This window comes from Pongo pygmaeus, chromosome 3, assembly GCF_028885625.2.
Source record: "Pongo pygmaeus isolate AG05252 chromosome 3, NHGRI_mPonPyg2-v2.0_pri, whole genome shotgun sequence".
Lineage (NCBI taxonomy): Eukaryota > Metazoa > Chordata > Mammalia > Primates > Hominidae > Pongo > Pongo pygmaeus.
Window position 1 is genome coordinate 140,326,668 of NC_072376.2, and position 27,102 is coordinate 140,353,769.

General features: G+C 35.8%; 1 protein-coding gene across 5 annotated transcripts in view; it reads left to right on the forward strand.

Annotated features, from left to right (window-relative positions):
* The window catches only part of INTU (inturned planar cell polarity protein), a 91,469-nt gene that overhangs the window by 50,382 nt on the left and 13,985 nt on the right, over window positions 1-27,102 (forward strand). For 2 of the 5 annotated variants that reach the window (XM_054485058.2, XM_054485054.2), the window contains exons 8-14: window positions 2,453-2,642; window positions 14,453-14,506; window positions 18,625-18,687; window positions 19,990-20,211; window positions 20,886-21,368; window positions 22,932-23,029; window positions 25,280-25,469. In XM_054485058.2, the coding sequence (XP_054341033.1) occupies window positions 2,453-2,642; window positions 14,453-14,506; window positions 18,625-18,687; window positions 19,990-20,211; window positions 20,886-21,368; window positions 22,932-23,029; window positions 25,280-25,469 (1,300 nt within the window). Of the gene's footprint in view, window positions 1-2,437; window positions 2,643-14,452; window positions 14,507-18,624; window positions 18,688-19,989; window positions 20,212-20,885; window positions 21,369-22,931; window positions 23,030-25,279; window positions 25,470-27,102 lie in introns of all 5 variants that reach the window. The other 3 variants (XM_054485059.2, XM_063664110.1, XM_054485053.2) reach the window with 2 other exon arrangements.

Below are 27,102 nucleotides of genomic sequence, written 5' to 3' on the forward strand. Positions count from 1 at the left end.
TTTGAGCACATGAAATTGGGTATGGGAAATTGATTTTTCTCTTAGTGACTTTTGTTCTTGTATTTCTGAGGGCTAAAATGGTATCTTTACGTTTAAAGCCTTAGGAGTATATCAATACAAAAATCCAAAGGCAGTTTATACATTTTTCCAAACCACAGTGATATCAGCTCTCTGTTTATCTATAGTGGATCTTTGTTCTCATTGTTCTCACAGTAGCATGAAGGAATTTTCTGTGATTGTGTCATCTGGGAAAATTATCTAGTTTGCAGTGTTCTCTAGAGGAACCGCTGAGGAGGCACATCCCTGTCAAACCTGATTGCTTACCAACATTTTCCAAATGAGTGAGCTACAAAGAGCTGGGCATCCATAAATAGTACTTTTACCTTTTACTAATAAGGAAATTTTTAATCAATGAAGAGTAAGAATGTGGTTATGAACTGCCTCTTTAAGTTTACTCAACAGAAGCAAACTTTGCCATATTTTGCCCTAATTGAAGCTTTCTGTTTTCATAAAACCAGAAATTATCAAAGATTAAATTTTTGCAATGAGTTTCATACGTGAAAATAGTCCACTGGAGTTGTCCTACAAATTCCATTAGAGTAGACTGGGGACAGAGGGACTTAATTTCTCTTCCATCTTGAAATTTATCTTCCATTGATAGTGGAAGTGTCTTTTTGATGGCAGCAAATTTAACTCTTTTCTACTTCAAGTGAGAATTTAAAGAGCAAACTACGATAATAAATGTGAAGATCCATTGAGTTCTTAAAACCAAGAAGCACAGTGAATCCAGGATGTTATTAATAGACATTTTATAATAATTTTTTATAATAACTTTTTTTCTGTTTATGAAAGATATTAAGGGCCAATTGTGAAAAATTGCAAAAAGACCAAAAAGTGTAGAGACTTGATTATCTTTTTAAAGTTGTGAGCTGGTTAATTCTCTATGAGCCACAGAAAACTGACTGTATACTAACAGTTTAATGTTGTGACCAAATTAAAGCTATAATAATTTCCTTCACCATTCCCAACTAATTCATCAGCAAGTCCTAATCAGTCTGTCTTCAAAATCTCCAATCTGTCCATTTCTCTTTATCTTTACCGTTGCCCTGTCCAGCCACTGGTATCTCTCACACACTACAGTAGCCTCCTAACTGGTCTCCTTCCCTTCATTCTTGCCACTTGAACTAATTTTCATATAGCAGTTAGCATGATCTTTCTACATATTATCTGGCTCCTACCTACCCCTCTGACTTCAGATATCAAACCACATGTGCCTCCTCTGCACTGTATTGCAAACACCCTGGCAAAGCTTTTCCCCAGCCCAGGGCTTTTGTACTTTTTCTTCTCGCTGGATCTTCCTGACATTGAAATATCAGCTCAAATGCCCTTTCTCAGAGATTCTTCTCCAACCATTCAACCTAAAATAGCCAACCTGTTGCACCACCCATTCACATTGTGCTGTTTTCTGCATAGTCCTTTTTATGAATTCATGTTTTTTACTGTTTGTTCATTTGCTGTCTTTCTCCATTAGAACATAAGCTTCATGGGAGCTCATTGTCTTTTGTCTTGATATTTTTACTACCATACCTCCAGCAATGAGAATAGTGCCTGGAATGTAGTAGTCACTCAAATAGTTGTTGGATGAATCAGCAAATATTGTTTTGATATGCCGATAGCATATATACCTGCTATTTTGTCGTTCAGTGAGCTGTTCCAATAAATGATTGCAGTCAATGCTGTGTTACTTTTATATGGCTAAAACGAAGTATTTCAGTTTTTTCTGTCATTTTGTTTTTTGAGTTCTTTAATGTTATATTTTCAGTAGTAAAGAGAGGAGGAAATAACTTATGCTTGTTATGTACTTACTGTTTACCAGTAAATAAAAAGCATAATAAGAACTTAGGCTTGTTATGTTCTAGGCATTCTGCATGTGAGCTAGATTGTATTAACCCTATTTTTACAGAGTTGGAAACCAAAGTTAGAGAAAGGTTAGGTGACTTGCCTGTGATAGCTACCTAGAAAGAGCTGTGATAAGCCAGATCTGTTCTATTACAAAGTTCAAAATCTCTTTATCATTCCACATTTCCTGAAAGATTTCAGGAGTTGTAAACGGTTGAAAGATAGTCAGAGGTAAAAACAACCTACATTTTTTACAAAAAGGGTACTTCAGCCCTTTTTGTTATAAATATGTCACTTGTGTTAGCCCTGTGGTTCTTCCATTGAGCCATCTACTCGATACACTTAAGAGTAGGTTTTAGGGTAAAAAGTATGGACAGGGTGAAATTTCTTTACACAATCCGTCAGTAACATTCTAGCAGCGATTTTATTGAAGGAAGAGAGGAGTGAGGAAGATAGCCTGTGTAATTGGGAAAGATCCAGTTCCCTTAGGAGCACACAAAAAATGACCACCATTTCCATATGTTGTTCTAACTTACAGCTCTTATTTCTCCAGTGCCTTTTGCCAGATTGAGAATGTTCCTCGTTTGGATCATTTTTTTAACTTGTTCTTTCAAAGAGCACTTCAGCCTGCAAAACTGCATTCCAGCGCCAGTCCCAGTGCTCAGCAGTACGATGCTTCCAGTGCAGTACTTTTAGACAACCTCCCTGGAGTCCGGTGGCTCACACTTCCACTGGAAATCAAGGTAATCTTAGGTATTATAAAGAAGAACCAGAACCAGGTGCCTTATTATAATCTTGTATCTTCTCTTTTTTTCGTAGACTTTTTGTTATTTTTGGAATTATGGTTAAAAATTAAAGAGGCAATTGGTTGACAAAGTAGGAGGTCCAGTGCAATAAACCCAAAAAGCGAAATTATTCTTTATAAGTAAAAATTAGCTGTCTCCTCTTACTTTTAAATTTAAGCTTTGTCCAAGCTGGGACTACTTTTCAGAAATCATAATTAAATGGTGTGTCTTACTTTGGAATTTTGTGACTTTGATTTTATAATGTAAGGTTATCAAGTTAGAATTATGTTTCTGTACAAAAAAAAAAAAAGTGGATGACATGATTGACTAAGAGTATTCTCAGTTAAAATACAAAGTCCACTAATCTACCAAAATCTTTTTTTACATGAACATACGTGATTAGCTTTTGGCTTGTCCCATGGATTGCATACCAATAGTAAGACTGTATGACGGTTGAGAATTATCAATATGATTTTAGTTATATCTGTAAACCTAGAATAACTTTATTATTGAATGACTGACAAGATTATTTCAGACATTTTCATCAACGTAGATCACCATGTAATCTATTTAGTTACAGCATTTGTATTAGTATTAAATGAGGCATTATGCCATAGCCACTTCTCTGCTCATGAAGAAACCTAGGCTATGTTACGGAAGAAACCTAATTCAAGTTCCTACTCTTCATAAGACTCTACAATGTATGATCAAATAAATGCCTTTTTGACAGCTTAATAGTTATTTAAATTGTTGTATCAATCACTTTGCTCAGTTTCCTCATCTGTAAAATGGAGGAAATAATAGTCCCTACTTCATGGAAGAATTATGAGTTATTACACGTGAAGTATTTAGAATTGTGCCTGGCACATTGTAGTTGTTGTTATGGGAGCATTATTATACAATTACTATTTGAAAGGAGATGAGGTGTTAGAGCATGTTCAAAAGATGCTTTGCCTTCTGGTATTTTTTTTGTCCTTAGCTCTATCAACTGCCTGGTCTTTTGATATTTCAGGATAATAATTACCTTTTCCTTCTTTCTTTCTTTCTTCCTTCCTTCCTTTCTTTCTTTCTTTTTCTTTTCTTTCTCTTTTTTTTTTGTTTTTTGTGAGAGAGGGTCTCGCTTTGTCACCCCAGCTGGAGTGGGAGTGCAGTGGCGTGATCATAGCTCACTGCAGCCTCCACATCCCAGGCTCGGGTGATCTTCCCACCTCAGCCTCTCAAGTAGCTGGGACTACACATGCACACCACCATGCCTGGCTAATTTTTGTATTTTTAGTAGAGACCAGGTTTCTCCATGTTTCCCAGGCTGGTCTCAAACTCCTGAGCTCAAGCAATCTGCCCGCCTCAGTCTCCTAGAGTGCTGGATTACAGGCATGAGCCATGGCACCTGGCCTACCATTTTCTTAAATTGCATTAAAAACTAAAAAGTATGAGATATATAATTCTACCTAATGTTTTCATAAGAATACATAAGCATTGGCTGGGCGTGGTGGCTCATGCCTGTAATCCTCGTGCTTTGGGAGACTGAGGTGGGAGGATCACTTGAGGCCAAGAGTTCAAGACCAGCCTGGACAACAAAGGGAGACCCTGTCTCCACAAAAACTGTAAACATTAGCAGAGCATGGTGGCACGCACCTGTATTCCAGCTACTCAGTCGGCTGAGGTGGGAGGATTACTTGAGCCCAGGAGTTGGGCTCCCCACTCAATCATAGTTGCAGTGAGCTATGATTGCACCACTGTACTACAGTGGGGTAACAGAGTGAGACCCTATCTCAGGAAAGGAAAAGAAAAGGAAAAAGAAGAGGGAAAAGGGAAGAGAAAAGGAAAAAGGAAAGGAAAGGAGAAAGAAAGGGAAAGGAGAGGGGGAGGGAAGAGGGAAGGGAAGGGAAGGATATAAGTGTTCAATATAGATAGAAACGTAGAAAGTAACTAGATAACTTTACCTTTAAAAGAGAAAGACCCTGGTTCCAAAGACTGTCTCATGCCCGTTCTGGGGTCTTTTATCCTCAGTCACAGGGCCCATGCCCACTTCATGAGTCAGAAGGTACCATCTCGTGAGGCTTGCCATTCTACCTGGCCATTACCTAGGTTCTTGCCCCTCTGTCAGAATTTCTTCATTGAAGAAACCTCTTCCCTCAAAATATATAGTCCCTTCTTTCTGTGATAGTAGAGGTACTTAATGTTTTAGGGCCAGTGTGTTTAGAATTTAGATACATTAAATATTATCTTCCCTCGAAGAAGTTTAAGATGTTCTAAAGTATTGTCTATTTGGGCTTACAGATTCCATGTGAAGGCTACCTCTTTTTCATTGAGATTTTTGTTAATTTAGCATATATTTCTTTAAAAGATTTATATGCTTTTCTTTATTTCACCCTAAAAGAATATCAAATTAAGAAATCACTGTGTGAATTCTGGTATACATTTTTAATTCATTGCGTTAAACCATAGCTGTTGTTTATCTTGCCAATGCTTTGGCTGCTTTTATCCTTGTTACGTCTAACACTACTGTGTGGAGATCAGTGTTCATTGTGCTGGTTGCTCAAGTCTGTGCCGTGCTTTGCAGAATCCAGAAAAACCTCCAGATGTTCACAGTCAAGTTGAGCAGATGAAATTAATACACAGGAAACAGTGAGGATCTGGCTTAGATGTTTTCTACATTTTGTAGTCCAGTTAGGAGATTAAGAACAATACTTTTGGGTAGAGAGCTAGATACCTTCTGCTAAAGTAGTCTAAAGCTCTATTTGATTAATATAAAATTTGAATAACAATAACATTTGAAGTTTTTTTTTTAATTCTATTTTTTACTGCAGTTTTAGGTTCACAGTAAAATTGAGAGAAAGGTACAGATTTCCCACATACCCCCTTCCCCCATACATCATACATGCATAGCCTCTCCATTATCAACATTCCCCACCACAGGGATACAGTTGTTATAATTGATGAACCTACATTGACACATCATAATAACCCAAAGTCCATCATTTACATTAGGGTTCATTCTTGGTGGTGTACATTCTATGGATTTAGACAGATTACAATGACATGGATCCATCCTTTTAGTATCATACAAGTAGTTTCACAGCCCCAGAAATCCTCTGTGTTCTGCCTATCCCTCTCTTTCATCCCTCCCTTTCCATTAACCTCTGGAAACAATTGATCTTTTCACTGCCTCCATCGTTTTGCATTTTCCAAAATGTTATATAGTTGTAATCATATGGTATGTAGTCTTTTCAGATTGGCTTCTTTCACTTAGTAATATACATCTTAAGTTCCTCTTTGTCTTTTTACAGCTTGATAGCTCATTTCTTTTTAATGCTGAATAGTATTTCATTGTTCAGATGTACCATAGTTTATTTATCCATTAGCGGAAAATCTTGGTTGCTCCCATGTTTGGGCAATTAATTCTTGGTCAAATAGCAAGAGAATGTTTAGTTTTGTAAGAAACTACCAAACTGTCTTCCAAAGTGGCTTTATTTTGTATTCCTACCAGCAATGAATGAGAGTTCCTGTTGTTCCATATCCTTGTCAGGACTTAGTTTTGTCAGTATTTTGGATTTGGGTCATTCTATTGTGTGTCTAGTTCTGTCTCATTGTTATTTTAATTTGCATTTCCCTGATGACCATATGATGTGGAACATCTTTTCATGTGTTTATTTGCCTTCTGAATATCTTCTTTGGTGAAGTGTTTGTTAAGGCCTTTGGCCCATTTTTTTTTTAATTCAGTAGGTTTTTGGGGAACAAGTGGTGTTTGGTTACATGAATAAGTCCATTAGTGGCGATTTCTGCGATTTTGGTCCACCCATCACCCAAGGAGTGTACACTGTACCTAATGTGTAGTCTTTTATCTCTTGCCACCCCCTGCTCTTTCCCCCAAGTTCCCAAAGTCCAATGTATCATCCTTATGCCTTTGCATCCTCATAGCTTAGCTCCCACATATGAGTGAGAACATACGATGTTTGGTTTTCCATTTCTGAGTTACTTCACTTAGAATAATAGTCTCCAATTCCATCCAGGTTGCTGCAAATGCCATTATTTTGTTCCTTTTTATGGCTGAGTAGTGTTCCATGGTATATATATATATGTGCCACATTTTCTTTATCCACTCGTTGATTAGTGGGCATCTGGTTCCATATTTTTGCAATTGCGAATTGTGCTGCCATAAACATGTGTGCAAATATCTTATTTGTATAATGACCTGTTTTCCTCTGAGTAGATACCTACTAGTGGGATTGCTAGATCAATCAGTAGATCTACTTTTAGTTAAGGAATCTCCACAATGTTTTCCATAGTGGTTGTACTAGTTTACATTCCCACCAACAGTATAAAAGTGTTCCCTTTTTGCCCCATCCACACCAACATCTATTTTTTTTTATTATGGCCATTGTTGCAGGAGTGAGGTGGTATCACATTGTGGTTTTGATTTGCATTTCTCTGATCATTAGTGATGTTGATCATTTTTCCATATGCTGGTTAGCCATTTGTATATCTTCTTTTGAGAATTGTCTCTTCATCTCCTTAGCCCACTTTTTGATGGGATTGTTTGTTTTTTTCTTGCTGATTTGTTTGAGTTCCTTGTAGATTTTGGATACTAGTCCTTTGTCAGATGTATAGATTGTGAAGATTTTCTCCCACTCTGTGGGGTGTTAACTCTGATGATTATTTATTTTGCTATGCAGAAACTTTTTAGTTTAATTAAGTCCCATCTATTTATCTTTGTTTTTGTTGCATTTGCTTTTGGGTTCTTGGTCATGAAGTCTTTGCCTAAGCAAGTGTCTAGAAGAGTTTTTCCAATGTTATCTTCTAGAATCTTTATGGTTTCACATCTTAGATTTAAGTCTTTGATCCATCTTGAGTTGATTTTTGTATAAGGCTGAGAAATCAGGATCCAGTTTCATTCTTCCACGTGTGGCTTGCCAACCACCCCAGCACCATTTGTTGAATAGGATGTCCTTTCCCTATTTTATGTTTTTGTTTACTTTGTCAAAGATCAGTTGGCTGTAAGTATTTGGCTTTATTTCTGGGTTCTCTATTTTGTTCCATTGTTCTATGTGCCTAATTTTTATACCATGCCGTTTTGGTGACTATGGCTTTATATTAGAATTTGAAGTTGGGTAATGAGATGCCTCCAGATTTTTTTTGCTTAGTAATGCTTTGGCTATGAGGGCTTCTTTTTGGTTCCAAGTATTAATTTTAGGATTGGTTTTTCTAGTTATGTGAAGAATGATGGTGGTATTTTGATGGGAATTGCACTGAATTTGTAGATTGCTTTTGGCAGTATGGCCATTTTCACAATATTGATTCTACCCATCCATGGGCATGGGATGTGTTTCCATTTGTTTGTGTTGTCTATGATTTCTTTCATCAGTGTTTTGTAGTTTTCTTTGTAGACGTCTTTCACCTCCTTGGTTCAGTATATTCCTAAGTTTTTTTTTGCAGCTATTGCGAAAGGGGTTGAGTTCTTGATTTGATTCTCAGTTTGGTCACTGTTGGTGTATAGCAGAGCTACTGATTTGTGTACATTAATGTTGTATCCTGAAACTTTGCTGAATTCATTTAGCAGACCTAGGTGCTTTTTGGATGAGTCTTTAGGGTTTTCTAGTTATACAGTCATATCATTAGCAAACAGTGACAGTTTGACTTCTTCTTTACTTATTTAGATGCCCTTTATTTTTTTCTGTTGTCGGATTTCTCTGGGTAGGACTTTGAGTACTGTGTTGACAAGAAGTGGTGAAAGTGGGCATCCTTGTCTTGTTCCAGTTCTCAGGAGGAATGCTTTCAACTTTTCCCCATTCAGTATAATATTGGCTGTAAGTTTGTCATAGGTGGCTTTTATAACCTTAAGGTATGTCCCTTGTATGCTGATTTTGCTAAGGGTTTTAATCATATAAGGATGCTGGATTTTGTCAAATGCTTTTTCTGCATCTATTGAGATGATCATGTGATTTTTGTTCTAAGTTCTGTTTATGTGGTGTATCATTTATTGACTTATGTTTGTTAAACCAGCCCTGCATTCCTGGTATGAAACCCACTTGATCATAGTGGATTATCTTTCTGATATGCTATTGGATTTGGTTCACTAGTATTTTGTTGAGGATTTTTGCCCCTATGTTCATCAGGGATATCAGTCTGTAGTTTTCTTTTTCTGTTATGTCCTTCCCTGGTTTGGGTGTTAGGGTGATACTGGCTTCATACAATGGTTTAGGAAGGATCCCTCTTTTTCTATCTTTCGGAATAGTGTCAATAGGTTTGGTACCAATTCTTTTTTGAATGTCTGATAGAATTTATCTGTGAGTCTGTCTGGTCCTGGACTTTTTTTGTTGGCAGTTTTTCCATAACCATTTCAATCTCACTACTTGTTATTTGTCTATTCAGAGATCCTATATCTTCCTTGTTTAATCTAGGATGGTTGTATATTTCCAGGAATTTATCCATCTCTTTTAGGTTTTCTAGTTTATGCACATAAAGGTGTCCATAGTAGCCTTCAGTAATCTTTTGTATTTCTGTGGTATCAGTTGTAATATCTCCCATTTCATTTCTAATTGAACTTATTTGGATCTTCTCTCTTTTCTTGGTTAATCTTTCTAATGGTCTATCAATTTTATGTATATTTTCAAAGAACCGGATTAGTTTAATGAAGTCTAGCTTATCAGTTTCATGGATTGTGGTTTTGGTGTTGTCTCTAAAAAGTTAGTGTCATACCCAGTGTCATCTAAATTTTCTCCTATGTTCTAGGAATTTTATAGTTTAGCCTTTTACATTTAGATATATGATCCACTTAGAGTTGATTTTTGTGAAGGGTGTAGGGTGTGTGTCTAGATTGATATTTTTTATATGGGTGCCCAGTGGTTCTAGCACCATTTGTTGAAAAGACCATCTTTGCTCTTTACATTGTAGTTGTTCCTTTGTCAAAGATCAGTTGACAGTATTTATGTGGGTATATTTGTGGACTCTCTGTTCCATTGACATATTTGTCTGTTCTTTCACCAATAATACAATGTCTTGATTACTGTAGGTTTATATTAAGTCTTAAAGTAGGATGGTATCAGTCCCCAGATTTTGTTGTCCTCATTCAATATTGTACTGGCTATTCTTGGTCTTTTGCTTCTCCATATAAACTTTAGAATACCTTGTTGGAATTTTGATTGGGATTGCATTGACTATATAGATCAAGTTATGAAGAACTGACATCTTGACAATATTGAGTCTTCCTATCCATGAATGTGGAATATCTCTCCATCTGTTTAGTTCTCCTTTGATTTCATTTATCAGAGTATGGTAGTTTTCCTCATACAGATATTGTATATACTTTGTTAAATTTATAACTAAGTATATTTTATTTTGGGGAGTGCTAAGGTACATGGTATTGTGTTTTCAATTTCAAATTCCACTTATTCATTGCTGGTATATAGGAAAGCAATTGACTTTTATGCTTGGGTGCAGTGGCTCATGCCTGTAATTCCAGCGCTTTGGGAGGCTGAGATGGGTGGATCACTTGAGGTCAGGAGTTCAAGACCAGCCTGGCCAACATGGTGAAACCCCACCTCTACCAAAAAATACAAAAATAAGCCAGGTGTGGTGGCACATGCCTGTAGTCCCAGCTACTCAGGAGGCTGAGGTGAGAGAATCACTTGAATCTGGGAGGCAGAGGCTCCTTATATACTGCTGCAGTATATAAGGTTAATATAGAAAATTGTAATATATAAGATTGTGTCAATCCTTTCAGATTTCCTGTGTAAACAATCATGTCATCTATGAACAAAGACAGTTTATTTCTTCCTTCCCAATCACGTATTTCATGTTCTTGCCTTATTGCATTAGCTAGGCCTCCCACTGTGATGTTGAAAAGGAGTGGTGGTAGGGGACATCCTTGCCCCTTTCTGATCTTAGGAAATATCTCATTTCTCACCATTAAGTATGAAGTTAGCTGTAGGTTTTTTGTAGATATGCTTTATCAAGATAAAGAAGTTTCCCTCTATTCCTAGTATACTAAGAGTTTTTATCATGAAGGGGTATTGGATTTTATCAAATGCTTTTTCTGCATATATTGATAGAATCATGTGATTTTTTTTAAGCCCATTGATCTGATGGATTACATTAACTGGTTTTTGAATGTCAAACCTGCCTTGCATACCTGGAATAAATCTCCCTTGGCTGTGGTGTATATTTCTTTTTAGACATTGTTGGATTCCCTCTGCTAATATTTTATTGGAGGTTTTCGAATCTATGTTCATGAAAGATCCTGGCCTGTCATTTTTTTTTGTTTTTTTCTTACAATGTCTTTGTCTGGTTTTAGTATTAGGGTAATGCTGACCTCATAGAATGAGTTAGGAAGTATTCCCTCTGTTTCTGTCTTCTGAAAGAAATTATAGAGAATTGGTATAATTTCTTACTTAAATGTTTGGTAGAATTCACTAGTCTACCCATCTGGGCCTGGTGCATTCTGCTTTTGCAAGTTGATTAATTATTGATTCAATTTTTTATAGACCAATTTATAGTATCTGTTTCTTCTTGTATCTTTCAAGGAATTTGTCCATTCCATCTAGGTTATCAAATATGTGAGCATGGGGTTGTTTACAGTATTCTTCTCCTATCCTTTTAATGTCCATGGACCCTGTGCTAATGCCCCCACTTTCATTTCTGGTATTAGTAATTTGTGTCCTCTCTATTTTTATCTTAGTTAGGCTAGAGGCTTATAAATTTTATTGATTTTTTTTCAAAGAAACAGCTTTTGGTTTCATTGATTTTTCTCTATGGCTTTCCTGTTTTCAGTGTCATTGATTTCTCCTCTAATTTTTATTATTTCTTTTCTTCTGCTTATTTTAGATTTAATTTGCTTTTTGTTCTAGTTTCTTAAAATAGAAACTTAGATTATTGATTTTAGATATTTCTTCTTTTTTAATGTATGCATTTAATGGTATAAATTTCCCCCGAGCACCACTTTTGCTGCACCATGTAAGTTTTGATAAGTTGTGATTTCATTTTTTTTAGTTCAAAATATTTTTAAGACCTTCACTTTATACTGAAACTTTATTCTGAGACATGAAAGTAAATTATTAAACCTCACTGTTTTAGACCAATAAAGCCCTATCTGTTTAAATTGCCAATTACTTCATTTAAGGCAGTATAGCACAGCAGTTTAATAGTCAAGATTCTCTACTCAGTGTATTTTAAAATTTCAGCTTGAACAGTAGTTACGTGAACTTAATCAAGTTCTTTTTCCTTAATGGCTTCATTGAGATATTTCACATATCATAGAATTTTCCTATTTAAAATGTACAATCCAACATTTTTTAGTCTGTTCACAGAGCTGCCTAACCATCACTGCAATCAATTTTAGAACATTTCACCATCTAATAAAGAAATTCCGTGACCATTAATAGTTATTATTTACTTCTCTCTTTCCTCTCCCAATTTCTTCTTCTCCCTACCCCTCTAGCCCCAGGCAATCATTTGCATAGTTTTCATTTCTGTAAGCTTACCTGTTCTAAATATTTTTTTTAAATTTGACTCCTCTTATCTGTGATTGTATATCCTTTGACCAACATTTCCTCATTTACCCTCTCCCCTAACTACCCAAGCCTTTGGTAATCACCATTCTACTCTCTCCTTCTGTGATATCGGCTTTTTTAGGTTCCACATATGAGTGAGATCATGTGGTAGTTGTCTTTCTGTGCCTGGCTTATTTCATTTAACATAATGTCCTCTAGGTTCATCTATGTTGTCATAAATAACAGGATTTTGTTATTTTTATGGCTGAATAGTATTCCATTATGTATATATGGCACATTTTCTTTATCCATTCATCTGTTGATGAACACTTAGGTTGATTCCATTTCTCTTGAGATTTCTCATTGTATTAAAAATAGTAGGATTTATTGAGTATGTATCTTCTAATGGAAAATATTAAGGAATTGAATGCCTTAAGAAATCTAGTTAAAGGCCAGGCATGGTGGCTTATGCCTGTAATCCCAGCACTTTGGGAGGCTGAGGCGGACAGATCACCTGAGGTCAGGAGATTGAGACCATCCTGGCTAACACGGCGAAACCCCATCTCTACTAAAAATACAAAAAATTAGGTGGGCGTGGTGGCGGGTGCCTGTAGTCTCAGCTACTTGGGAGGCAGAGGCAGGAGAATGGCGTGAACCTAGGAGGCGGAGCTTGCAGTGAGCCAAGATTGTGCCACTGGCACTCCAGCCTGAGCAACAGAGGAACACTCCGTCTCAAAAAAAAAAAAAAATCGTGTGTGAGGTAACTTATGCCTGGCAATTTTAGGTGGAAATAGTTATTTTTGCTTGTTTATTTTTAAAAGCAAACTAAATAGTTATTTTTAACTTGGAAAAAACTTATTTGTTCCAGGTTTAGTATATGATGAGGTCTTACTTTAGTTTTTCTTCCCAGGTATTTGAGAATTTCCTCATTTTGATGTTTTTTTTCAATCGTATTTTCCAAGGGTACAGTGAAATAATTAAGAGAAAAGATATTTGTATGTTTTCGTTTAAGGAATATAAACAAACATATATATTAATCTTGTATATTAATTAGCCTGTAGAGTTTAGTAGCAGGAATAGCAACTCATTGAACAGTTTCTGAGATCAAATACCACAAATTGGTAATTTTTTGTCCTGTGGTTTTTCACAAGACAGACTAATAGCCACAAAAAAAAAGGGAACCTAAAGTATTTGCTAGATGCAGAAAAATGTAGGTCACAAATGAGTAATAACTCATACTGTGTGAAAAGCATTGAAAGGCATGACTAATATTTCAAAAGCTTTTGTCATCTCAGTAAGACACAGTTAGTGTGTGAAACAGTCCTGCAGAGAGTGCCTTGGCCTTTAAAGAAAAAAAGTGATTCTCTGGGAGGCGGATTGCAGTGAGCTGAGATCGCGCCACTGCACTCCAGCCTGGGTGACAGAGTGAGATTCCATCTCAAAAAAAAAAAAAAGGGGTTTCTTATTCACGAATAGCATGTATGCTACAAAATTCAATTGCCGATAGTTTTCATTTATATATATATTTGTATTACAGATTAAACTTCAGATTAAATTTATTCTGTTTTTAAATTTGGAATGCTTCAAAGAAGAACAAAGGTGATACATGAAAGAGTTCAGGCAGTTTCCATAGAAACAAAACCCAAATCCTAAGTAAGAGATTTTTTTTCTAATAACTCTGTGGGGTAGTTGAACTGTGCCAGATTCCAGAGGAACACTTGCCTTCGTGTTTTAATCTAGGAATAACGATTGACAGTCCTTGAATGCAAAACATTGTGTCCAGGAGAAAGACAGGGAAGAATGTTGATATTTTTCAAGAATCCAACTATTGAGTAATATACAAGAAATGGAGAAACGAGAACAACTCAAAATAAATTGGCTACTTTAAGACTGATTTTCATTTTCTTCTACGAAATCAAAAGGGTTAAATTAATTTCTAACTTAAAACTGGAAAGCAACTTTTGAAGCTCATAAATTTACTATGCATTGAATATGTGAAGACCATTTTGCAGTTATTGAGATTTAGTTGAAATATGCTATGTTAAATGAGTAAGTTTTTTTATATTTGCAAAGCTTAAAAACAATATGTTAAATAAGTAAACTGTTTTACAGTGGCAAAGCTTAAAAACAATATGTTCCATTTTGAGACATTTCCTAAGTAACACAAAGGAGAAAGATACTCAATTTTTCAAGCAGTAATTAAGCACTTTTTATATGGCCATTACTAAAAAAGTAACTAATATGAGTCAAATGTTTATGTTACTCTTTTTTTTAACATAGATGGAATTAGACATGGCATTAAGTGACTTGGAGGCTGCAGATTTTGCAGAACTGGTAAGAGAAGGAGGGGGTTTTATAAAAGGCTCAATGTTGAATTCTTATTTTGTATACCAGTCATTATTCTAAATATTTACCAAGTGGATATATAATAATCTTGAAATACACATTAGGCCTCTGTTTTGACAGTGACAAAATCTATTTTGCTTGCCTTAGGATTTTCTACTCAGTTGAAACAGTTGTTACACAGTGTATATTATGGGATTAAAAATGATTAATTACACTGGTGTCACTAAGAACTAAGCTTTTGAGGAAAATAAATATAGATGTGATACTGATTAAGTTAAGTAAGAACCCTGTAGAGCTGTACTTAAACTGGAAGTCTCAATATCATTTTTAATCTTTTAATTATTGTATTTCCTAGCTATGAAAAGGCCTAGCAATAGTGACCATCGCAGTAGCAATAAGTACCACTAATACCCAGACCATGGTGTATAAATAACATTTCTCACCAAAAGGAACCAGGACTCCTCAGGAATTGGCTCATTCAAAACTGGGACTGAAAATGCACAAGATAAGTCTGAGAACATCTTGTCATATCAGAAATTCAGAAAGCTTTCCAAAAATTAATAGAGTTATAGTAGAGCTCTAATTGTCATGACACAACTTGAAGAGGCTCCCTGTTGAACATGTATAAGGAAATACCTAGAACAGATTGAAACACATCAGATATGTATAAGTTCATGAGTGCATAATGATACTAAAAAAAAAAAAAAGGAAACTTACTAGTCAACTTTGGAGAATATGAGGGCACTAACTTGTTTTTGTGAAAACTGTTAAATGAAGAAAAATCAGACATTTATCCTGCCTTTCTTGTCTAAACCATATGTCAAGGTTACCAAACAGAGGTGAAGGAAAGCTTCTTTTTATGAAAGTAGTCTAACTGAAATGTCAAGAAAGACTGACAGAATTGGAATATCACCATTTTGCAGTCCCTCAATGAATTAATGGATCTAGGCAATGGTCATCAATAGCTATTAATATCACAAACAGAAAAACAGCAGATAATATGTTGTTCCTGATGGAAGCACACAGACCACCTATAAAATATGCTTGATGAGGCCTCAAGATCGAACTACCAACTTATAGGAAATACCACTGAAAAGGAGGCATGTTAAATGACCCCATTTTTGGAAGAGGGGTTGCAGTCAGCAAAATCCAGACTGGCAAATACTACTGGACAGTTTCTTCTCCAAATAAATTAGAAAAAGTTGGTGTGAGGTGGGGGAGAAGAGAGAGAAGTTGAGAGAGAACTCAGTTACAAGAGACTGAATATTATCAACCAAGTGTATGTATGTCCTTTCTTAGATCCTAATTCAAACAAACTTTTAAAAACATCTATGAGACAATGAATCTCATAGATGAGGCTGAATCTATTCATGAGTCTCATACATTCAAGGAAATGTAAACACTAATGACTGGGTATTAGATGAAAATAATTCTTTATATTGTGGTAATGGTAGGATTATATGTATTTTAAGATTCCTTCTATTTTATACATACATTCTGAAGTGTTTACAGATGAAATGATATAATATCTGGGATTGGTTTTGAAATAATTCAGCAGGAGGAAGGGAAGATGATGATACAGATGAAACAAGATAAGCCATGGACTGGTCATAGTTAAACCTGGGTGATGATGGCTATACAGGAACTAATTATACAATTCCCTTTTTGTATACGCTAAAATTCTCAGTAATAAAAGTTCTTTTACAAAGTAAATAGGAAGTAAGGAGGCAAAAGCCACGAGGTGTGGATTATTCTCAAGAAGATTGCCAGTGAAAGTGGGAGGAGAATGTTAGCTTGAAGGGTAACTGAGTCTTAACAAACACCCTAAACAAGTGGAAGGGTGTTTTGTCTGTAAAAATAATAGAAATTTAGGCATTGTAAACTCTTATGGCTCATAATTTTTTGAGTAATGGAAAATGTTTAGATGGATATTAACTATTAGGAGCAGTTCAGATCTAAAGTATTAAAATATCTGGTTTTTGGAACTTACATCCAAAATGTTTAATTTAAAAATCTAATTCCTGCCTTTATAGAACACTATTTTAATGAGCAGTGGAGTTAACAATATTTTCTATGGTTAAAAAATAATCTATTGGGATTCCTTAGATACAGTAAAAAAAAAAGAAAACCATAATTCATAAAAGAAAAAATGGATAAATTGAGACTGTAAAATGGTACAACTACTTTGGAAGACAGTTTGGCAATTTCTTAATAACCTAAACATATACCTACCATATAATTCAACCAGTCTGTTCCTATCTTTTTAAACTAAGAGAACTGAAAGCATATGTAATACAAAGACCTGTATACAGAGCAACTTTATTTGTAATAGCCAAAAAGTGGAAACAACTCAAATAACTTAACTGTCCATCAGCAGGTGTGAATACCAAAACAAATTCTGGTATATCCAGGAATGGACTACTACTCAGAAAAAAAGTTGGTGTAGGGAGGTGTTGAGGGAACTGTTCTACATCTCGATTTGGTGGCACTTACATAGCTATATGCATTTGTAAAAACTCACACAACACTTCACATTGAATTTTGCCTTTAAAAAAATATGAAAATAAGGATCTATTCTACACTTTTTGGTGAAATTAGATTAAAGATTTAATCTTACATCCTAATGCTGTGTTTTCCTTAGTTTTTAAAAAATATTATTAAGCGATAATTTATGTTCAGTAAATTCTTCTGTCCCCTTTATAGTCAACCCCTCTCCATACCCCCAACCTCTGGCAATCACTGATGTGTGTTCTGTCGCCATGATTTTGCCTTTTCCAGGATGTCATATAAAGTGAATCATCCTACTCAGCCTGGCCCTAATGCTGTTCTGGTCGCTTAGCCTACCTCCTTTTACCTTCTCATACCTGGGCATCCCTGCCCTGTTCAGCCCCACAGTTCCCAACTATTTGGTTCCTGCTCCATGGTCGGGCCTCTGACAGCCCCTTTGAATAAACCAGACACTCCACATGTGTCTTGAGAATTTAAATAAATAAATAATCATACAGTAGGTAATTTTTGTGTCTGGCTTAAACTTAGCATAAATGGATTTAAGATTCATTCCTGCTGTTGTACAGGCAGTTCAGTCCTTAATATTTCTGAATAGTAGTATTCCATCATATACATGTATCACAATTTGTTTATCCATTCCCCAATTGAGGAATGGCTGGGTTATTTCCAGTTTTTAGTTTTCTTTAGGTTTCATTGGGTTTTTTAAAAAGAAAAAAATCTTATAAAAGTAATAGCTGTATACGGGGTGAAGCTCCAAGCATGGTTATTAAAAGCAAATACCTTCGCTTATCCCTTTCTCTCACTTCCATCCCCAGGTGTAACTGCTCTTATGGATTGGAATGTATCCTTCCAGACCTTTTTCCGTATACATACATTCCCACACACAAACCAACACACATGTATATAGTTGGTGGAGATGCTATTTTTAATAAAAATCAGATAATAATGTATATTTTGTTCTGCAGCTTGCCTTCTTTGCTGAGCAATGTATCCTAAAACCTTTTATGCCTGCTCTTATAGATCAATCATATTTTTTTAACATAGGTATGATATTCTGTGGAATTTCATGTTATCTCTAATTTTTCCATATTACAAATAATCCAACTTAACTTTTTATATAAAAATCATGATTCCACTGCTTGAGTATTCCTGTAGATTTCTAGAAGTAGAATTACTCAGAGGGTATATATACTTAATTTTTTTTTACATACCACTCAGTTGCTTGCAAATAGGTTGCATCAATTAGTGCTTTCAAAAATAGCTTGTGGTAATATTGGACACTGTAGATGATGTAGAGTAAAAGTTTTTTGCCTAAAAAGATATGTTGTAAGAAATCCCTCATAGAGTGACAGATTTTATGTTCTTAATGTCTCTAATCAAGCGTCTTAAAAAAATAAAAATTAAGGTTGTTCTCAGTGAAGTAAACATATGCATATTATATTTCATCCTAGTACTCTGGTATATTGATTTCTAAAGATGGCACTATGAAAAGTTTAGTTACTAAGGAATATAATTTTCATTTTAACTATTGTAGCTTAATTGGAATTTTTATCACAAAAAAATAAAAATATAAAATCCACTATGAATTTTTCCCCCAGTCTGAAGATTACTATGACATGAGGCGGCTGTATACAATTTTGGGGTCTTCTCTATTTTACAAGGTAAGTTGAAGCTTGAAGTCTACATGTCCAGCTGCTGTATAAACAGACCTAAATTTTCAAAACTTTTACAAACATGAAAAATACATTTATCTCTTTTCTTTTAAATGTAGGTACCATAAGATTAAGATCTTTCTTATTTTAGAGACAGGGTCTCGCTCTGCCACCTAGGCTGGAGTGCGGGGTACAATCATAGCTCACTGCAACCTCCAATTTCTGGGCTTAAGCAATTCCCGAGCTCAAGCAATCCTCCTGCCTTGGCCTCCCAAAGTACTGGGATTACAGGCGTGAGCCACCATGCCTGACCAGATTAAGACCTTAAAACAAGATTTGCATCTACATACTTGTAAATATAATAAATATTTATGGTTTCATTGCATTCTAAAGCATTTATAAAGTACTTACAAATGTGCACAGGAGAAGCAATACCAAAGAACCAAGTATGTAAGAGAGAAGAACAATATTTTTCTGGATTTCCTTTTGAAAGAGTGTATTTTTTATCCTGTGTTGAAAAGTCAGCTGGGCACAGTGGCTCACACCTGTAATCCCATCACTTTGGGGCGCCAAGGCAGGCAGATCAGCAGAGGTCAGGAGTTCGAGATCAGCCTGTCTAACATGGTGAAACCCCATCTCTACTAAAAATACAAAAAAAAACTATCTGGGCATGGTGATGTGTGCCTGTAATCCCAGCTACTCGGGAGGCTGAGGCAGGAGAATGGCGTGAACCCAGGAAGCAGAAGCTGCAGTGAGCCGAGTTCATGCCACTGCACTCCAGCCTGGGTGACAGAGTGAGACTCTGTCTCAAAAAAAAAAAAAAAAAAAGATTTATCTTTTAAATAAATCTTATATAACATTTCGTTCATGTAAAGCAAAGCATCAAATGAATTTAAGTACTTTTATTTTTAAAAAAGGATTTTTAAACACAATATAAAACACATCTAACAAAGAAGCAGTAGGGAAGGGTGCACAGTGAAAAGTAAGTCTCTGTCATGACCCCTGCTTCTTGACTTTCCATTCTCAGAATTCAGTTCTTTTCTAATGTTGTCAAATACTGAAGCTATGCTGCGCAGAAGGGATCTTGCTTTGTGCTGAAGTCTACCTGTCGGTACACCTTAAGTTATCATTTGAGCTCTACTTTGACCTCAAGAAAAAAAAACATTTACTTTTACTATATCTTCATTTACCCCATTTGAAACTAGAATATTCTAAACCAACAGAAGAAGTGTTTATGAAACTCTTAGAAATATTATGGGACTATTGCTTTACATCACTAGTAGACTTTTGCTCTTTGTGGTTAAATTCAAGGGTTATTTGATATGCAGTCATTTGCCCAAGGATGATCTTATTGATATTGCCGTATACTGTCGCCACTATTGCCTGCTGCCTTTAGCAGCAAAACAAAGAATTGGTCAGTTGATAATATGGAGAGAAGTGTTTCCTCAGCATCACCTCCAACCTTTGGAAGACTCAAGCACTGAAGTCTTTCCGGAACCCGAAGGAAGATATTTTTTGCTAATTGTTGGCTTGGTAAGTTTACCTCAGCTTCTTTCTTAGGATTTTTATTCTTTTCTTTTCTTTTTTTCTTTTCGGCAGGGGTTGAGGGATGCAGTGGTAGGTAGGTATCTATTGACTGTCTAAATAAATACACAAACATGCTCATGTAAAATTATTAGTATGTCTAATATCAGTATTCAAGGAAATGTTATATGCCCCCTTATTCCTTTTCTTTTGCATCCATTTAATACTCATGGACAAATATTAATAAAATCTAAGAAAAGATTTTAGCAGGTTTTTAAAGTCTTTTGTTCCCCTTTCTATAGTGGTTTTATCCATTGACTTGTTTTGGGAGATAGAGGGAGACATGAAAATAATATAGAATCAGAAACAGAATAAATATGCAATTGTAGGTGAAAGGACTTCCAGTAACTGAGGCTCTTGACAGCTATCTTAGGGATTTCTGTGTCTCAAAAGAAGTGGTTTGATAGTATATCAAGATAAGGCAATGTAAGATTGTTTTCAACTGGGATCAAGAAGCATTGATAATAACCAAAAAGGAAAGACGAGGGAGGAATTTTTAATAATCATCACATGATTATGCCATATGCCTCTATGTCTTCGATATTTGTAAGTTTATACATGCACATTTTATGTAAATATTTTCATGGTAGCTAAACCTACATTTGTAATTTTTTTCCCTATAGAAACATTATATGCTATGTGTACTATTAGAAGCTGGAGGTTGCGCATCCAAAGCTATTGGGAGTCCTGGACCAGACTGTATATATGTGGATCAGGTCAAAACAACTCTTCACCAGCTGGATGGAGTAGATTCTCGCATAGATGAACGGCTAGCATCTTCTCCAATCCCCTGTTTGTCTTGTGCTGACTGGTTCCTTACTGGATCACGTGAAAAAACAGATAGCTTGACCACTTCGCCTATTCTCAGTAGGCTACAAGGTACTTCCAAAGCAGCAACTTCTCCAACATGCAGAAGAACGCTTTTTGGTGACTATTCCTTAAAGACACGTAAGCCTAGTCCTCCCCGTAGTAGTGGAGGATCTGACAATGGTTGTGAAGGTGGAGAAGATGATGGCTTTAGCCCCCATACTACACTGGATGCAGTACGGAAGCAAAGAGAATCTCAGGGCTCTGATGGTTTAGAAGAAAGTGGGACCTTGCTTAAGGTGTGTGCTTATTCAAGTGTGTACATTCTGGGAGCTAAGTTGTCTCTCCAGTCCTTGTTTTATAATTGCAAGACATTTTTTTTAGTGGCATACCATTCTTCATTTGATATGGTGGTTATTTCAGTCACTGCTGGCAAACCAAAAAGAAAAAGAAATATCAGGCCAGGTGTGGCAGATTGCTAGAGGCCAGGAGTTCAAGACCAGCTTGGCCAATGTGGCAAAACCCAGTCTCTAATAAAATTACAAAAAAATTGCCAGGCATGTTGGTGCACACCTGTGATCCCAGATGCATCGGGAGGCTGAGGCACAAGAATTGCTTACACCCAGGAGGCAGAGGTTGCAATGAGCCGAGATTGTGCCACTGCATGATTTGTCACTCCAGCCTGGGTGACAGAGTGAGACTCTGTCTCAAAAAAAAAGAAATATAAAGTAATAAGACAAGAGCCCCTTGACATCCATATCTGTTTAACAGTACTTACAAATAGGAAAACTTTAATCTCAATTTCCGTGTTCATCTCTTCCCTATTTGCAATGACAACAGAGAGCATCCAAGTTGTGGGGCCTGTTGGGGGCTGATCTGACTAAATAGCCAATGAAATATTCAGCAAAGAGAATCAGAACCCTAAATGTGTGTATGTGTGTGTGTGTGTGTGTGTGTATATGTCTGTATTATCCTATTTTTATAGATTTTAAAATCTGAACCTTTGTAACACTTAAAGTTTAAAAGTTGACTCTAAAGAGGATGTTCATTTTTCAGATAATTTTTCCTAATTTTTTCCCATGAAAATACCATAAAATATCCAAATGATTATCAAAACATTCACCCTGGGAGGCTTTGTGCTTATTCTAGTGATGCTGTCGTCTTTCAAAACATTTTTGAAACTTGTCATTTGGGTGGATGGAGGTGACACCAGATGAGGAGTCTAAGAAGGAGCACAAATAAAATATGAAATGCTGGTAGCATGGCATAAATAACCAAATGCAATCTCCTCATACCAAACAATAGAATACTTTTGGACCCCTAAGTGGGGTATATTTGGAAGTACTTACATCAGTACCATACCTATTATCACAGTCGATGGAATTGGTAGGAAATAGTCTAAAAAGATTTGGACAGATTAAAGAATTACCAAGCCATCAATAGCTCCTAAGAGAAATTGAGTTAACCTTTAAGATTCAGCCATTCAACAAATGTTGATTGAATACCTACTAAGTGCCAAGGGCCATACTACACAAAGGAGATACAGAGATGAATAAGACACAGCCCGTGCCTTTGAGGAGTGCAGAATCTAGGGAGGGGAGACAAGTATGCATACGTGTAAATTTGGTAATGGCTCTGGTAGGAGGTTTTCAGGGAACACCATCATGCCCTCCCAGGACATGACCCTGGGATCCCTGTCAGCCATGGATAAGCCAAGAGGTACAAGTTAGCATCAAAAATATTTAAAGGAACCATTGCAGATGGTAAGTAATTCCCTCAGAAGGATGTTTAATTTTTAAATTGTTTCTGCTATACGATTCCATTCTTAGATATAAACTGATCTACTTAACTATATTTTTCAGGTCACTAAAAAGAAGTCTACTCTTCCAAATCCATTTCATTTGGGAAACTTGAAAAAGGACCTTCCAGAAAAAGAATTAGAAATATATAACACAGTGAAGTAAGAAACTTTCTTATTCTTGTTCACTTAAACTCAGGAAGTTTTACAGTGAGAAAGTACAATTTTATAACATGTATTTTACTCAACAAATGTAATTCTGATATATCTTACATATTAAAGGTAGTATCTGTGGTATTTCTTTAGTATTTCATTACACATTTAGGAAAATGACCATATTAGTATTATGAAAGAGAAAAACACACAAAGTAATATTTCAAAATGTGAAAGTCCCCCTTTATCTCTCCACAGGTAACCTCCCTTTTGTATATTTAATATAATTTTTAAATTAGAGTTTACTATTTTTTAGAGTGTTTGGTGGATGCAGTGGTGTGCTGTCCAGTTACACCTTAGTTCAGGATATTCCTTCCCAACACTTGAGAATGGTGGCTGCTAATGCCTCACAGCTCCCCTAGCCTTGTCACTCCCCCAGCTGTGTCCTACATGGAAACTTGTTGACTCAGCTAAAGTTACATTCCTCCCTGGGAGGAGCCCACTTCTAATGACTAATAAATGAGTGAGTACAAAGGCTTGGCCCCTTGCCTATATTGAAGACAACTCTGAAAGGCCAGCCAAGTTTCACAGTACCCAGTGGTATCGACTGAGACTTGTTGCCACTGCAGCACAGTTCATCTTCTCCATCTGCTCAATCCTGCTCAGTCACTACACCCCTACAGCTGTTTTTCCCAAGAGTACTTCCTAATAAGTTTCCTCCCGGCATATCTCACTCTCAGAGTTTGGGTCCCAGGGAACTGGTCCCATAACACTCTCTTTAGAAAATAGGTATAATTTCAAACGTTCATTGAGTAGGGAATTCTGAGGTAAAAGAAACTGAGTGAGGAGAGAATGTTTAGCAACTTAAACTGTCTGTAATTATTATAATATGAAATGTTATATATTCACTTCTTGTGCACTTATTATGTGGTGACACGCAGTTCTGCCTGTGTCTTGGCAGGTATTTAATTATGTCATCATGTGTGGGATCAACTGGTGTAATAAACTCAATTGCATACTTTCATTTGAACAACTAGACATGTACTAATAGAATTCACACACACACGTGTGCGCACACACACACACACACACAGAGTACAGAGCTACCACATTCTTAATCACTGAAACACTTTACAGTAAGTTCAAATATATGTGTTACAAAGTTGTTAGAAAATTCTTTTTTTCTCAAGTCAAGACAAAAACAAAGTAACTTGTCTGCATAAAATATTAGAAACCTGATGTGTTAAATTTTAGTATTTAATGCCTCCAAATATGAATGTTTAATTTTTTGATAGTTAAACATGATTTTAAGACAAATAAATTGGAACCAAACCTTTTATGGAACCCAAAAGTACCTTCACAAAACTCTAGTCTTCCATTTAACAAAAACTATTGCTCTGAAATTTTATTAACTCCATATCAGAATTTTAAAAATATGTATGTTGTGTTGGCATTGTCTCTAGTAAAAGGAGACTCTTTTTTCAAGTTCAATGGTTTAAACATAAATTCACATGTGGTGTAAATCATAGGCTCTCCTATTTTAAAAGGTGCCAAAGATGTGTGTTTATTCTCATTATTGACAGGCAAAGATGTTTTTATATGATGTAGTTCATTTTAAAATCATGATATAAAACAGGATGTAATATATTATCCTAACCTTTTATGCACCTATCTTTGCAAAATACAATATATATAATATATTGAAAATAATATATATAAAACATCTCATTCAGTAACTAAGTCCTACCCATTCTGCATTCCAGTAGTTCTTGAGGAACATCAGTTTGACTGTCATGGTAAAATACTTTAATGCTACTAACTTAAATATATTTAGTTTGTTGGAAGGTATTTTTATATGTGGTCTACCCTAGACTGATATCTTGTTTATGGCTTATAGCCATCTGGGCCAGACACGAGCTGAATTATTTAATACCAACCATGGAAAAAGAGACAATTAGCCAATTTGGGTTGTTTAGCAAAGGAATGATTAAGTTACTTGCAAATGAATCGATGTTTACTTATCCTTGCATAACATGTAGTATTTGCCTCCATTAAGGGAATTAATAACCCTAGCTTGTACTTCAGTTAAGGATGAAGAGGGAATTAAATGTTTAGCCCAGTTTCCCATCCCTAATTATACTACTAATATTATATTGTAGATAAAAGCTTATAAGAAGTCTACTAAATTCAAAATGAACCAATATTTTAAAATTTACTAAAATTTCTTTTTTCTTCTCTTTGATTTTTTTTCTTTTTAAGACTGACATCTGGTCCTGAGAACACACTTTTCCACTATGTTGCCTTAGAAACAGTGCAAGGAATCTTTATTACTCCTACGCTTGAAGAGGTGGCACAGCTAAGTGGCTCTATCCACCCTCAGCTAATAAAGAATTTCCATCAGTGTTGTCTTTCCATTCGTGCAATTTTCCAACAGACATTGGTGGAAGAGGTAGGGCACTGCTATAAATACAGTTTTCTGCCAGTTTAATTTCCAGATTTCTAAGCATTCTATTATCTAATCAGTATGCCCAGCATTGTTTTCATTTAATTAAGTTTTTTTAAATAGTCACTCAATTTAATGTGGGTGCCAAAACAATTATACTCACAGTACTTCAAGGTTTTATTTCATACTGAATTTGATGTCTTGGGTTACTTTTCAGGATATGGTAGACCTGTGTTTTCTACAGCAAAGCAAAATACAGTCGTTTGTAATGTAAATTAACCTTCCATATTTGATATCTGTGACTCAACCATTACTTGGTAATAATATCTACCAATTGGTTCCTAAAATAACTCTGATAATTCTTTGAGTATTTAGCCAACAGTATAAGGTATTTTGGAACATAATGGATTAAGGCAGGGGTCCCCAACCCCCCTGGGCCACATACCAGTAGCTCTCTGTGGCCTATTAGGAACCAGGCTGCACAGCAAGAGGTGAGTGGCGGGCCAGGGAGCCTTACCGCCTGAGCTCTGCTTCCTATCAAATCAGCAGCGCATACGAGTGCAAACCCTATTATTGTGAACTGTGCATGTGAGGGATCTAAGCTGTGCACTTCTTATGAGAATCTAATGCCTGATGATCTGAGGTAGAATAGTTTCATCTTGAAACCATCCCTCCCCCAGAAATTGGTCTCCAATGCCAGAAAGGCTGGGGACCGCTGGGTTAAGGTACAGCTATAGGCACAAGACTAATGCAAATTTTTTGGCATTTGGTTGGTTGATTGCTTGCTTGCTTTTCTATCCAGGATGAAGTTTCATTGAATGTTGTTATCTGTTGAATAAATAATAATGCTGTATACAATTACAATATCAGATTATTTAAATGGCAGGAAAAGATAGGTGTTGATTTCTTGAAAAGGATAAAACATACAGAGGTTTACTTGTGACGTTATACAGCCGAAAAACCTCTCTGAAAATGGTTGTAATGTATATAGCAATACATGTGTTAGGGATGCCAAATTTGTGAAGAACTTGGGTTTAAAAGTGGAAGAACATTGGACAAGGAATAAGGAATCCTGGACTGAGCCTCACCTCCTATTTCCTTAGCTATGAAGCAAGTGGGCTGAATTACATCATCTCTCCAAGTTCATTCAGCAGTAAAATTCTATGTCTTATAGGATTTTTTTTGAGTCCTCAGAAATTGTTATTCTGTAAAAATACTGTGTTTGACCATATATTTCTATATGCTTTGGGTTCTTATGCTCCTATTTCCCTTTTTAACATAACTGATAAATGTTATAAAGGAATATTTCATTTACTTATTTGATAATATTTAGTAATATAAATTAGTTTTCCCTATCTTATTTAAACATTGAGGTACCTCCTCTGCACCAGACACTATTCTAGGAACGTGGGATACAACAGTGGCAAAACAAAGTCCCTTCCTTCATGAAGCCTATTTTCTAATGAGGGAAAGAAAAGAATTAGAAAATAGTATGCTGAGAAGAATCAGTGTCAAGCAAAATAATAAAACATGGTAAGGATGAGAGGTGGGAGTGACTATTTTGAAAGGTCTCTCTGATCATGTCAAGTGATACTTGAACAGAGACCTGAATGAAGTGAGGGAGCAAGCCATGTTGCTC